This window comes from Anastrepha obliqua, chromosome 5 (genome assembly GCF_027943255.1).
Source record: "Anastrepha obliqua isolate idAnaObli1 chromosome 5, idAnaObli1_1.0, whole genome shotgun sequence".
NCBI classification, from domain to species: Eukaryota; Metazoa; Arthropoda; class Insecta; order Diptera; family Tephritidae; genus Anastrepha; species Anastrepha obliqua.
In genome coordinates this window covers 127515191-127530588 of record NC_072896.1, presented here as the reverse complement: position 1 = coordinate 127530588, position 15398 = coordinate 127515191, and the positions used below count along the sequence as shown (strand labels likewise).

The window sequence follows — 15398 nt, the reverse complement described above, 5'->3', positions numbered from 1 at the left end:
TAATCTAAAACCGAATATTTTTCGGTTCATTTCGGTTTTTAATTTCATTATAATTTTTGCTTGGTTTTATTTGTTAAACTTTTACTTCATATTTATCTGATAGTTTTTATTGTGTATGATTTTAAATATAAATGAAGAAAAATTTTGGATTTTGAAAAATAAAAATTAAGTATGTAATACTATGTTCTGGGCTAGTCATATGCGTATATATTTATGAAACATTAAATTTTTTGTGTTCGATTCTGGTTTTTGCTAATCGTAGCTTGTACGAATGTTTAAGTATATACAGTTCTTATTTGCATATCCGTAAATATTCACTTCTTATAGGTACGGTGCTACAGGGTACTCAAATATTAAATATTATTTTAAATACTTCTATTAAATTGTTTTAGGTATGGAATGTCTTGCTCGCACAAATTTTGTATTTTCCTAATTGTTTAATAAATAGAAATATCCTCTATTTGGGTTTAATCCCTCAAAAATACACATACATGTATATGTATATATAATGGAGCAAGCACTTGAAGTGGAATCAATCTTAATTTCACTAATTAAGTTAAAAAAATTTATTTTGCTCCTATCTCGAAATGAACTTTACCACCTTGCTCTCTCACTAATATGCTGCATCTGCATCATATTCACCATTTTACCATTTGAAGGGGAATCTTATGATACCGTATTGACTCAGATTACTCAAAATAGATTTCCATCTAATGACTCAAGACCTTCGCAAATGAACAACTAAAAAATGATTGTAAGTATATAAGTGAAAAACAAGACAAAAATTAAACAACAAATAATAATTTTTAAAATATAATTTATTCAATTTTCATAAATAAAACTGAAAGAAAGTTCTCTTTGTTTTGTAGGCACACAAAAGCGTAGTAGAGATAAAAAGATTATGTATATGTTTGAATTTACATACATACATGTACTGTATGAGAAAAAATTAGAATATTTCATTTTGACGCTTTAAGCTAAAAAAGTAGCATACAATTAAACATAAAAGTCTAACTTAATCTATACATATTTATATGTGCATACTGAGCTTTCTGTAAGCAAGCAAACAGCAATTCGTAGTTTACGTTTTAGATTGATTTCTCAAATTTTTTTATTTTTGATAATTATTATACAAACAGTCAACAGAACAAAAAAGTAAACAAAAACATAATTAATTTAAGCTTAAATTTAAATAGCTATATAATCCCCTTCGCGGAATATTCATTTAAACATCTTCGTTATTTGTATTTTTTTCTTTTTTGATAATTAATTTTATTTTTTAAAATTAATGTTAATGGTTAAACCAGCAAGCAGTAATACGGTCAAAAATAGAAAGCTAGAGTTACCATTCTCGCAATAAAAAAAATGTTTTGATTTTTGTCGATTTCTCCGTTCGGCTGAAGTGAGTAGATACATTCGAAAACTAATGCGATAGTACTGAGTGCTTATTACTACAAATAAAACTTGTATCTTAAAAATAATATAAGAATATGATATATAATATTTAAGTTATATACGTATGTATGTATACACCCATCTCTGGGTAAAATGTTCCAAAGTGACCTTCTATACTTTTAGTAAAACATGGTCGGATGAATCTTTAATGCACAGTTTCTATTTTGCATGTTTCTATTATTTCGTTATGCATGCAAAAATTATATGTTAGTGTGTGTATATATATATCTATTTCGTTTTGTACTTTGCCATTGTTTTTGTTTCTGTGGTTGGTATTTTTTTATTTCTTATTACTCTTTTGTGATTGAAGATGCATTTCATAAATAGTCAAAGCTGGAAAGGCTTTCTGCAGCAATAGAATTTTACTTGTGGCCATGGTGAGAGTCAGAGGTGAGGCTTTGAAATTAAAAAAAATAATAAATCATTGCAATGATGTCGTTAGCCTTGTAACTGTCAAATTTCCAAGAGTTTTAGGTATTTTTTAATTCTGCACTCTAAACTCAGATTCGGTAAAACGTCCTTCGGAACGCATTCTCTCCAACCAAAAAATATGACCAAATAAGAAGTTGTTCGGACAGAGAACGGAGAATCCGCCTTTAGTATTTTACAAAATTGTCTGCCATTCAAATGTTAAAACTCATAAGTATTCGAAAAACAAAAGCGTATGTTAAAGCTATCGAAAATAAGGTAAAAAAAAAGCCGTCTGTATACTCAGCCTTCGAACGGCAAAGTCGTTTTGAAAAAACTACAGCTAACAACTACTGGTTGAGATTAATTTAATTTTTGTATCTAAGATAAGAATAAAGCAAATCCGATGCCAGTAGTAAACGAATGCTAAAGCTCGGAGTACGAAAATCTTGGGAAAGAATAACGTCGAAATTTGTGTGATCGACGTTGGCTCCGAATTTAATGAGTTAAATATGGCATTTCGATTAATCTTTGCCGGAATCCTCTTCTGGCTGTTTGCCAGTGTCGAAGCAATATTCAAATGTAGTGCATGATTATACAAATGTACTTTTGTGAAGTGTTTGGTAATATCCTTCATCAGGCGATATACCTAAGTCCGTCGCTTAAGTGACAATATTATATGTGGTCGTTTACTATAGTAGCTTAAGTCGACTAAGGAGGTTAGGTTTCGGTAGTTGCAACTCGTCATAAGACCCGATGCAATTAAGTCGTTAGCGTTCTAAATACTAAACCGCTCGCATAATTTTCTACTTATTATGCTTATTTCCAAGGTATCTTTTAAAGGTGATATCGTTATACCATTTTTGTTTCTTTCGCCAGCACAAAATGAAATAACGAAAATCCGTTCTATTCGCACCATCGTCGTATGTTTCTAACTCTGACTGCAAGGCTGTTCAACGCAGTTTGTCGTTTCCTTTTTCTTTTCTATTTTCTTTTGTCGTGACATTCTAATGTCCAAAACGTAGTGTTAGTCTAGTCATCTTTAATGAACGCGCGTTGATTATTCCAAATATAAATTTAAAGAAAAAAATTATGTTTACTGGAACAAACTTCATATCGACTTAATCTACTGCCTCATACGACCACAAATACAATCACGACAGATACTAGCACTAGATGGGACAACATTCTGCCATGCTTTCGCGTTATGACCTTGGCAAAGCATAACCCTTATGCATTTTTGCCATCACAATACAAAAAATGAGGTTTTAATATAGATGAATACGGGAACAAATACACGAAACTCACGCTTTGCTCTTGGCTTTAGGAATAGATTTAGTATTGTAATTTACACATACATATGTTTTTATAAATATTAATGAATCCTTCATTCACATAGCTCTTTGAAATCCAGTAAAATAAATATTTTTTTTCATATTAACAAGAAGTACCATAAAGCTTATTCGTTTATGTATGTTTTCTCCCCTATATCTCTGCTATATTTTGCGTAGTTATATTGGGTTTTGCAGTTATATATTCGTTCACACTATTTTATGATTATATTTTTTGCATTTATTACCATTAACAATATTGGCAACATCAAGATTTTCTGCTTGATGATGTTTTATTAACATAGGTAAAATATTACAATAATTAAAGTTAGTTATATTATCGTTACAAGTATTATGTTTCTTATTACTATTCATCTTTAAAGTAGTAGTAGTATTTGTAGTTGTAGTATTAGTAAATAGTTTAGGAGCAGTTTCAGCTGCTTTCAACTTTCCAACAGCAGTGTTTCCTTTTGAAGAGACCAAATTGCGATAGCATTTTGTAGATTTTGCCGCCACTCCAGCCGGCGGCGAAATAACAACAGCAGTGAGTTTGTTGGTAGCCGTTGTTGATGAAACGGTAAATTTGGTATTATGAGCAGTCTTTGTACATTTTTCTAATGTTCTCGGCTTCGTCGGTTGCGAATATATCATATTATGGATTGATCTGTTGGTGGCAAAATTTTTATCGACCGTTACATTTATATTTAAAGTGTCATTATTATTTTCATTAGAAACAAATTTTGCCCCTTTATTTGCAAGTTTTCCTCTAACACCCACTAGTTTGGTGACCAGAGTAGTTGGAATTGGAATTTTTGTCGACGATTCCAATTGTGACATTTTTTCTTCGAATTCATTTTTCTTTTGGAAACAGTCAATTGATACTGCTGTTGTCGCTGCTGATGCTGCCGTCTCTGGCCTCGCGCTAGCGGAACTTCCAATCACCTCTATTTCAGTAGTTGCTATATTTGCGGTTGGCGACACTGTTGCAGCTGAATGCAATCAAGACAGCTGCTTGGCAACAATGACACCCGGTCGAACCTGCTTTAGGGCCGTTGTTGTGATCGTCACCTGTTGCGCCCCTTGTCCTGTGCCCACATTACTCGTTCCCGCGGTTGTGGTTTGCACTTTATAAATGGCGGTGGGCATCACAGTGGTGGGGCCAATGCTTCCTGCTCCATTATCCTTCGGCTGGCTTTGTTGCTGCACGATAGTTACTTGCTTATTGCCCTTGATTTGCAGGTAAGGGCGCAACTCCGCCAATGTAGCTCGCTGCGCATGCTGCACTTTTGTTGTTAGCGCCAGAGGAGCTTCTTGTGCTGCTCTTTGATTCTGCTGATGTTGCTGCAATTTTTGCTCACTGCCATCGGCGAATAGATGGTCACCTTCTAAGTGCCTTATTGCCTCCACGATGGTTTCTAGATTCTGGCGCGAACGTGTCAAGCCGCTGTGTTGGTCTATCTTTTCCGTTTTTACTTTGATGATCTCCTGTATGCGTTCCACTTCCACTTTTGGCGTTGCTTTGATGGCGGCTTGCAATATTGGCTGTAAGACAGCCGCTGACGGCGATGAGCCTTCAGCATACGCCTTGGCAATAGCATTAACCTCTTGTTCAGATTCTGTTGACGACGTTGAGGATAGAATGACCTCCTCCTGTACGTGGTCCTCTGTGATTATTTCTGCTGCTGCCGCTGCAGCTTCACTCTCCAACTCTTCAATACTCGAGCAAACAACCACTTGCCTTTGACCGGTCATTTCATCTATTTCAACATAGGAAACAGTTCCAGTTGGCAACTCATCTATGGATTCGCGCACCAAATTATCTGTGTGTTCGATCACTTCACGTGGAATGTATGTAGATGTGGAGGCTGGAGGCGCCGTGGCCACCGAATATAACTGCCGCTTTATCATTTGCAGTTCCTCTTCCAGCATGGTGCGCATGCGGCGTTCTTTTTCCAGTTGTTTCTTCATTTCGCTCAATTCCTTAGAGGTGGCGACATTATGTGCAATGATTACCTGGCTTTTCGCATTGACATTGCCGCCACTCGCATTCAGAAGTGTCGTCGGTTCCGGTGACATTGAACCTAAGCCTTCATCGGAGGAATCACTTATCGTCTGAATGCTGATTATGTTGTCAGTGAGTTTGCGTTTTTTTATGGCTCCGCCCTTATTTAACGAATCTCCAGAACTACCAGTTGTTGAATTTTCTCCTGCCCCGGTAGCTGAGCCACCTGCTGTATTCGATTCATGCAAACCGAGTTGACGCTTCAATTGACTATTTTGGTTTAAGAGCTGTGTCTTCTGGTTTTCTAATTCGTAGATGTATTGGGAGGTTTGTTGTAAAATCGCAGCCTACAAAAATAAGAAAAATGTTTTCAATAACCTACAGGATACATTTGGTAGAAATATATTATATAAATACATATGTATGCAATTGAACAATAATTTGAGTAAAATAGAAGAGCTTGTGATTTGCAGGAAGTGTCAGAGAGGGATACCACAAAAGTATTATATTTGAAAATGTACCTTTGGGAAATTTCAAAGATAATTAGGCTAAGTCCTTTCTTCGTATCATATACATACAGACATGTAAAACTTAATATTTTATTGAGATGAATTAGGGGCTATAAACGAAAATAAAACGTGTAACACAGAAAATTAAGGAATATGAATTTGCGCCCGATCTTTGGTATTTTTTAGCATAAACTTACATAAAACATTTTCCTTACGGGCTTCGTTTGTTCTTTTTTCAGTGAGTTAGAAAGTTCATCTCGCCCAAAAGATGAAAGTTTTCGTGCGATAATTTATTACGATTTTCGACGTGGATTATCGAGACGGCTTTTGCCCTTGACTTAGCTACTTAGCCACGTTCACACTTAGCTACTGTGAAAAGCTGAAACGAGTTTCAACGTGGCCGTCGATTCTTGTAGGATGCATTTCGTGAATGTCGTTCAAAAATGGTCGTTTTGCGTCAATTGATGTCGCAAGATCGCCCTGTGACATATCGCGAAAGGTATGGATGGGCATTAGTTGGAGCATACATTCTATAAAGCGTGAGTATTTGGTCGTCAAAATATGTTCTCGTTGGACACCCCATAAATTGACAAATGCCCAAAAAAGCGCTCGTGCCTGCATGGGCACTATCATACGATATATTATAAGAGATAAGACCGTTCATGGCAAAAGGTATACGATATCAAGTAAAATATATCGTGTGCCATGAACCACCAAATTCAGGGTTGGACAGCTAATTCATCAAATTTACTTTGCAGTCGATGAGCGGGAAACAGTGAAATTCGCGGAATAGCAACATACGGATATTCAACATTTTCTATTAAAAGTTTTGATTCTTTTTTGTAATATTTGCAATAATTTTCGAGTTAAACCCCTTTTTTCCTTGTCGAATTTATTTTTTTCTGCAACACGTGCTTAATTTTGGGCTTCACTACCTCGATGCCTCTATTTGGCTCGTGGGACATTTGAATCCATGCGTTTTTTTAAGTCTAAACGTCTTGCAATGTTTTGATTGCATTAACGCAGCGAAGTGCTTTAAATGAAATGGTTCGCGATGAAATGCCCACGAAAAGATTATCTCCTTTCATTTGACTGTTTCGTATACGAGAAAAGTGACAGTCCGTATGCGATCGGCAATCACAGGTATAGATGTGTAGTTAGAATAGGTGCACAAATAAGAGCAAAACATGAGCAAAATTATAAAATTTAGTTATACGGGCAGGTGCTCTAATTCACTTCCAAATGAATTTCAATACATTTGACATATTATTTCCATAGAAAGGCTATTAGTGGCTGTACAAAATATTAAAAATTCAATTAATTTTCTAGGTGTATTTACAGTATGCAAAATTCGTATTAGTACACCCCCTTATAAATAAAAAAAACCACTTATATTTTCAAATTAATTTTAAAACAAATGCTTGAAACCGTTTTATTTTATAGATAATTAACTAAAATAAGGCCAAATAACAAAACCACTCACAAATAGTATTGAATTGCAAAAAAAAAAATAAGAAAGAAAAAAATTAACACTTTTCACAGAAACAAAATTCGTATTAGTACACATGTATTTTTAATGATTTAAAGAGTAAATAAAAGATAGTTCAGAAAATTAATATTTTGTAGGATACCCTCGTTGCCTTAGAATAGCAGGCAATCTCTTCGGCATAGATTCCACCAATTTTTTGTGAGATTTGGAGAAATCTTCTTCCACTCTGATTTGAGGACTTTTTTTAAATGTTCTCGGTTCCTTATTTGATGATGTTTCAGTTGCTTTTTGAAAATCGACCATACATTTTCTATGGGATTAATATCCGGGCTTTGTGGTGGTGTTTTGAGATAATTTGGACAGTTATAAAGGATCCATAACCTTATATCCAACGCCGTGTGCTTAGGGTCGTTATCTTGTTGGAATATAAATTTTTTGGCAATTTTGCGTAGATTCTTTTTTAAAATATCAATATATTGCCTCGCAGTCATAATTCCATCAATAAAATGCAACTTTCCTACTCCGTTTGCCCCGAAACATCCCCATACCATCAGAGAACAACCACCGTCCTTGAAAGAAGGCTGCAGATTTCGTTTTTGAAGGCTAGTATTACACTCTCTCCAAATTTTTATGCGTCCATCGGACATTTTTATATTAAATTTACACTCGTCCGAAAAAATTACCCTTTTCCAAAACCGCATATTTTTGTTTAAATATTGCCTGGCGAATATAACACGCTTTCTTCTATTGACTGAGCTTACACACGGTTTTCTAACCGCAGTTCTGCTTCTAAATCCCAATTCTTTTACATAATTGCGCATTGTTTGAGGTGTAACTTTGATAGCAAAGTATTTTTCTAGTTCTGCAGCTAGTGAAACTCCACTGACGGTGGGATCTTTCCTGATAAGGCGTTTCAAATAAGTCGTGTGCCTCTGTCCAAGCTTTGCCCTGTTCACATTTCGAAGCTTTTTGTCAATCCTTCCACTGTCTCTATAAATTTTGACTACGTTTTGTATTGTAGACACACTTTTCTGCAACGTTCTCGCAATTTCGTGTAAAGACTTTCCGTTTTTGTTCATATTTATTATTAATCTCCTAGTTTCATTTGATAATTCACTTACTTTAGGCGACATTACAATTCCGCGAACTTCAACAAATGGCTACTAAAACGCAACTGCTCAAGGTTAAACATTGAATGTTTAACACAAACGTTTCGAAAATAACGGTAAATGCCAACAAATTGTTTACAAATTCAACGCGTCCTAAGTGTACTAATACGAATTTTGCCTGCAGTAGAAATAGCTACACTGCTACTAAAGCTATTTTTTTCAATTCTATGCAAATGTTTCGGAGTTTTTGTTATTCTATTTTTTTATGAATTATACAATACCGCACTACGATTGAAATCAATTGCTTTAAAGTAAATTTGAAAATATACGTGGTAGTTTTATTTGTAAGTGTACTAATACCAACTTTGCATACTGTACCTTGTAAAAATACGTTTGAGAATCGTTGGAATGAGAGTATGTATTTTACAACTAATTTTCTTTAGCCATTTAATCCTAAATACCATACATACATACATATGTATGTATCTACATATGTAATTATAATAACTTAAAAACAATTCCGAAATTGTTTAAACCATCACTTTATTTACATAAGGAAACTTGAAAACCGATTTTCCCCCCGTTGAAAACACTTTCTTGATGAACTGTATGTATGCAAATGTGAAATGCCGGTGAAAAACAAAAATACACAGTATGCCCATACATACATACATATGTAAGTGCAAAAGCGCCAGAGCTTCTATCCACACAAACTAAAAACAAAACAAAACAAAAATTACGCCTTACACTGACCAATCGTTTTAAAAAAATGTACGAATACGTTTACAAACGCGTAAAATATAGTACATACATACATACATACATATGCATTGACATGCATAGGTACATTATCTGCAGCTGACATAGTCAGCTGAAAATACGAAGATGAGGCCTACCCACACCAAGCAATGCCGATTATCACAGCGCGGGCAAAAAATTAAACAAACGGCGGGTTTGGGGGACAACATAATTTTCATTATTTGCATACGTACACACATGCACACGTGAAGGTAAACAAAACACAAATATCGCGGTTCGACGAGTTGGTTGGCCCGCACTTGCCGCGAACTGCAGGAATAACGAGTGCTCCGTTCTTATTCAAATTGTTGTTTATCGGGACGCTGTTGCATACGACTCGTTTGGATGTTATGTATGCTACGCTGCATTCTGTTCCGAGCCGTAACGATATCGTCGCCACTAGTACGCGACGGCTTACGTTTTAGTGATGACTGTACTTTTTTTGCCACCACGCCGTAAAAAATTTTTCGTCGCAAAGTACTGAACAATTTTCCCAAAGAGCACGTAACCAAGATGCCCTCTCTCTCTCTCTCGCCGCTAAGAGGCAATCGTTTCGATAGTCAAATTGTTTTACTCATACTCATGCTATAAATACTGGAAGTGGAAGGTGAGAAACCATCCGATTTGGAACGGAAATCCACTGCTACAACCGCATGGGAAAATAGCAAAGTTGCGAGAGTCGCCAGCTGTATTATGCTATCTCGCTTGCGCCTATTCTCTTTTATTTGTATTTACTCCGTCTCTTTTATATTGAAGTGAATCAATTTCGGAATAATGCAGTAGCAGCTGATGGAGAACGCTTAGTGGGCATTCCCCCCGTATTGTTGAAATTGTACCGAATGGTCGAAGGTATGTGGCTGCTACCTAACCCATTCATTAATTTGTTATTATCGACAGTGTCTTATTTGGGAGTATATTCCAGATTAAATATTGGATATGCCACATACTTAACTATACGAGTATCCATACATAGGTTTATGTGTCTGTGTGTGTATTTACACACATACATACGTCTAGTACATAATACTGCATATATGTGGATATGTATGCATATTTACTACTACAGTCTGCCAAGAAAGGATTTTGTCATGGATAAAAACCACTTCTCATTGAATTTTTTAATCAGAATTAGCAAGTTCACAGGTGTTGTTTTTTATTTTACAAGTGAAATTAGTATATCCCAATATATAGAATGAGTCTGTTGTGGCATCGAATCGATGACAGCCGAAATGTATAAACAATTATCTATCACAAAATAACAGTACTCTTAACTCAAATTGGTAAAAACCAACAAGTTTCATATAGAGCTGATTGACATTTAAAAAGTATAGAATGGTATAGTGGCAATTTACAAAATAAACTTCATAAAACGAATATTTCTTTCTTCTCGTACATTTACTTAGTTTATTTTATTATTCAGCTGTTTTTCTTGCTTGCTACTTCCCCGACGTCAGTTGATGTTAGCTGACTCTTTCAAATTCGCTGAGAGCTGGTTAATACTCTGATCTCTAAAATCGTTTCACCATGGTATCTGGGCTTATGTTATGAAATATTGCAGTTTATCTTTGTGTGTCCCTCTTTGTCTTATCTTAAATTTGTCATTATCTTGTGGCGCTTTCATTGATAGATGGAAGTTTGACACCATTACTCCTGTTTTCAAATCTAGCAAAAGAAATTATGTCGATAATTATAGGCCGGTAGGAACTGCCTGCCTGTTATACCAATTTCTTCAAAACTTTTGATAAGATATCTCATTCAAACTTACAATATAAAATTTAGTATTTGGACTCTCATTTGCTGAGTTGGGGGTACATTTTGAATTTTTGATTTGAAGTTTTCGTTTGTTAATCATATCTGAAATGGAATTCCGAATGCCCATTATAATCTGGCTTTCCTACTTATGTAGATATGCGAAATACTTTCAGGATCCCTATACCAGAAAGGCATTACTTATCTGATTAGTTTTCACAAAACTTGAAATGATTCCATCATTATAAATAGGATTCCGTTTACAGTTGACGTGCAGGTAGCAACGATAGAGTACAAAGAAAATTTGTTCGTTTTGTTAAGTTCCTTATTATACCTCAACCTTTGCCAACTTACGTGGGTGACCGCCGTAGTCGAAATGGTTTATGCGTGACTACTCTTCGGAGAACATAGGTTCGAATCTCCGTTAAACACCTGAAATGAAGAAAATTTGTTTTCTAACAGCGGTCGCCCCTCGGCAGGCAATGGCAAACCTCCGAGTGTATTTCTGTCCAGAAAAAACTCCTCATAAAAAAAAGCGGTTTTAAACTGTACTCAATCAAATTTAACAGTCGGTATAAAATGAACCATGGAGATGTTGAGTATCTCAAAAATACCATGGAAATGTTATATGAGCGAAGTTTTATCGTTGGTTCTGAGTTATTTTTTTTTATGTCGTGTTAAAATGTTCGGCACCAGTCGTTCCTTCCTCGTGCTAACCAGCGTCAGTTGAACGCACCAAGTGAATCCAAGTCCTTCTCCACCTGATCTTTCCAACGCAGAGGAGGCCTTCCTCTTCCTCTAACTGCTGGTACCGCATCGAGTACTATCGGAGCGTTTGTATCCATTCGGACGACATGACCCAGCCAATGAAGCCGCTGGATCCTTATGCGCTGCACATACAATATGACGTGCTTGATGAGAGCCTGTTAGTTTAGAGGACTTTACTACTCAATTGCCTACTTAGTTCAAAGGAGCACTTGTAAGCAAGAAAGAGAATAAAATGTGAGCGCACTAAATAAATGCAACATCTCGCTATTTGCAACCATTTTCAGAACAATTTGGTTGTGGTTTGAAAGACTAAACTCTATATTGATCACAGTGCCGTCTAGCAGCTCTATTTCCCAAAAATTTCTTTTTAGGTAGATAAGACACATTCCGAGTAGGTACGAAATAAATCGGACCACATAAAGTGTTAAGAATATCTCGACAATAGCGACATCTAAGCGAATTCAATCAAACTCGCACAATGTTCCAGATTGCAATCGGATGATATAACCTGCAAATAGGCCAATAGAAAAAGGAAAAAATTCACAAAAAGTTGCTGAACGATTGTCAGTGACACTCACTGTATTTTTCGTATATATGAATATACATAATATCTACATAAAAACTTACGAAAAACAACCCAGTTACATTAAAAGAACATAAAACTATCTACATATAAAGGAATTGTTGTTCAATTGTAGTGGCGCAGTTGGAAACCGGGGTTCAAACGGTTTTTGCTAGGCCCGCCTGTTCCTGTGTACCCGATCACTCCTGCCAAATACAACAGAAAAAAACCAAACAGAACGGAAAAGTAGAAAAACTGAAAACAAATCCACATGTTGAAGTGTACCAAGATTTTACTTTTATTAACATTTATATATCTACGTATGTATGTATGTATGTATGTGATATGTTTGTTTTTCTGTTAGGTATGCATGTGTATAAATATCTTCACTTAAGGGTAAATATTTTAAGCACGACGCAAAAAGCTGCTGCAGTTAGTGAGTCAACCAATCACAATGACAGCGGAGGGAATTTAGCCCACCTCACCTCATTCAACTTTGCTAGCAGCTGTTTCGAAACATGCCGGAGCTGTAACAGCTGAGAGTATGAGTGGCGCTCATTCATGTACAGATACTAAAGCAAAAACAGCACACACCTATACATACGTACATACATACATACATGCATACATACAAGTGTGCCAATGTAGTTTTGGGGCTGGGTCGCATTTGACTATCAGCAACACTAGCGTGTGCTTTTCAGACCCGATATTGAGAAACCACATGGTTTTTGATGACGGACTAAATGACAATGGATGACGATGCCGACTATAGCGATACGCCGACACATCGGCATTGTTCGGCTCGATTCAGTTGCTACTCAGCTGCTTGGCCCCGATCAAACTTGACGCGTCAGGTTACTGAAAATGGAAACAAAGCAGCATACATTGGTGTTGAACATAACAAGTGGGGGACGACGATTATAGAAAATAGCAGCGTCTTAATTTAGCCCACGCCAGAGTGTACCGTTTCGGCGCAGCCTAGCGTGGTTGGCCAATTTCGCCGCAGACATCGTTTATAAGTATGTATGTATACACGGTACAAATGTGATAAAAAAATATTCTGAACAATTTTCTCTTTGCCTCTTACTAGCATAAATATTAAGTAAAATACGAGTTTAGCAGTAAAAGGGTAGAGAAACAAAGGTTGAAACGCAGTTGTTCGAAGTTTGGAAAATCCATTTACATAGATAGTTCTTAAATGTTTAACGGGGGAAGCTTTATTTCATTGAACCTTAAGATTATTTGTGTGTCCTATGTTCCCAATTTTACAATATAAAATCATAACAAAACTCAACATACTGGTTTTAACGGCTTTAGGTTTATGGTGGAAATTAATTTCGCGTATTGAAGTTTTTGTAATGATCATCACAAATTCACAAAAGAGTGCTTATCCTCTTTTAAACGAATCTAAAAATTCTGATTCCTTGTTTATGAAAATAAAAAATTAATTAACGTGAGTTTTCCCCGCATGGATTCCGATCGAACAATGCCCGGCTAAAGCTCCTACCATTAACGAGCTGTTAAGGGGTATCCACACATACATACCTTCCCTTTGATTAAAATGGGATCTGATGCAAATAAAAGCGTTATAACGAAGTATTCAGTTCGGAAGGGAAGTTAGGCATTATATGAGTAACTTCAAATGCCTTAAACGCTGCTTGTCTATAGAATACATACATACACACACCCATACACACCATATCGTCATTAAAATAGGTACGTTGCCTTTATCTATTGATTTCCTTCTGCAATCCGGAAAAATTTTAAAGCTGTTATTGAAGTCGCTTTGTGCCGTTGTGAATTTAAAATACCCGTTATATAAAGTTGCGTTATTTGTTGCACAGATTCGGTTATTTTCATAAAATGTAATTTTGCGTGACCACTGAAATAGACACTTTGCAGATAACTCTTGCATTTCAACAAATTAAGCGAAAAATATTGAATGTAACGTAAGTAGCGAATTAATAACTAATAATTAATATGAATTTCTTCACAAAGATGGGTCGTGCGCAAAAAAAATTTTACAAATTTAGCGCTGAGTCACTCAATGCCCTTAAGCCAAAATAAGCCACAAAAAGAAAACGACTTGCATTACTGATAATTTAATTGTGACACTTGCAAAGAGGGATCCTTTTAAGACATCAAATGCCATTACAACTGATTTCAACGATGTAGATCATCGGAGAACTGTACGTCGTCGATTGTACAAAATGAACCTACGAGGCGGAATAGTTCGTAAAGTTCCTCTGTTGAAAAAAGCAAATTTAAGGAAGACGAAAAGTTTTACCCAAAAGCGCAAGTCGTGGTGTGAACCAGATGGTATAAAAATGGTATAACAAACTTTGGAGCGATGAAAGAAAAATACATTTATTTGGAAATGATGATGGGCGAAATGTGAGACGTCATAAAGGGGAAGAGTTTTCACCGCGGCTCCTCGTCGCGTCACTCGACCTAAAAACCCCATTTAGAGCCTTTGGAAAGATTTAAAGAAGTGAATCGGGAAGGAAACATTCAAAAATAGTAAGGATTTATGGCAAAAAATCAAAGAACTGTGATATTTCACTCCCACAGAAACCTGCCGTTGGATTATGAATTATATGCAAAATCCAATACAAAAAGTCATTGACAATCATAGTGGAAATAAAATTTAATTAGGGTTCACGCCAGAGCTATTATTTTTTTAATTTATGTAAAATATAACAATTTACAATATTTCATTATACTTCTTGCCTTGCACGCTCCGAATAACTTCTCTTTGCTGTCAAATCATTCAAGGTTCCTCCTCCGGGAAAGATAAATTAATTTGCCTTATCGATAGCAATAAAAACTTGTACGTATTTAATAACAAAGATTTTAAAATTCGGAAGAAGATTCTCAGCCCCGTATGAAAAAAAAAAAATTCTCAAAAATCAACGCGGTTTTTCAGGGACATGAAACTTAGATTTTTTGTATTATAGGGGTATAATTATTATATTATATAAGGAATATTATATAAAACTTTTTGAAATGTCTTAAAAATTTTGTACAAAGTTTGGAAGTATTGCGATTAAGAGAGTAGAATAAAGTAAAGCGCTCATTAATAGCGTCGTCGAAGAAGTATTTATGCAAGACGTGGTCAAAGTGCGATATGAAGTAACACCAAAAGAGTTAGCGTGCGTGCGTACATGCATATGGGTGTATGCATGTATGGGGATATAAGTAACAGTGAACTCATGATC

General features: G+C 35.7%; 1 protein-coding gene across 1 annotated transcript in view; it reads right to left on the bottom strand.

Moving 5' to 3' along the window:
* Positions 1-800: 800 nt before the first annotated feature.
* The window catches only part of LOC129247002 (helix-loop-helix protein 11), a 41756-nt gene continuing 27158 nt past the window's right edge, over positions 801-15398 (bottom strand). The window contains exon 3 of the mRNA XM_054885821.1: positions 801-5543. Within this exon, the coding sequence (XP_054741796.1) occupies positions 4194-5543 (1350 nt within the window). The 3' untranslated portion in view covers positions 801-4193. The remainder of the gene's footprint in view (positions 5544-15398) is intronic.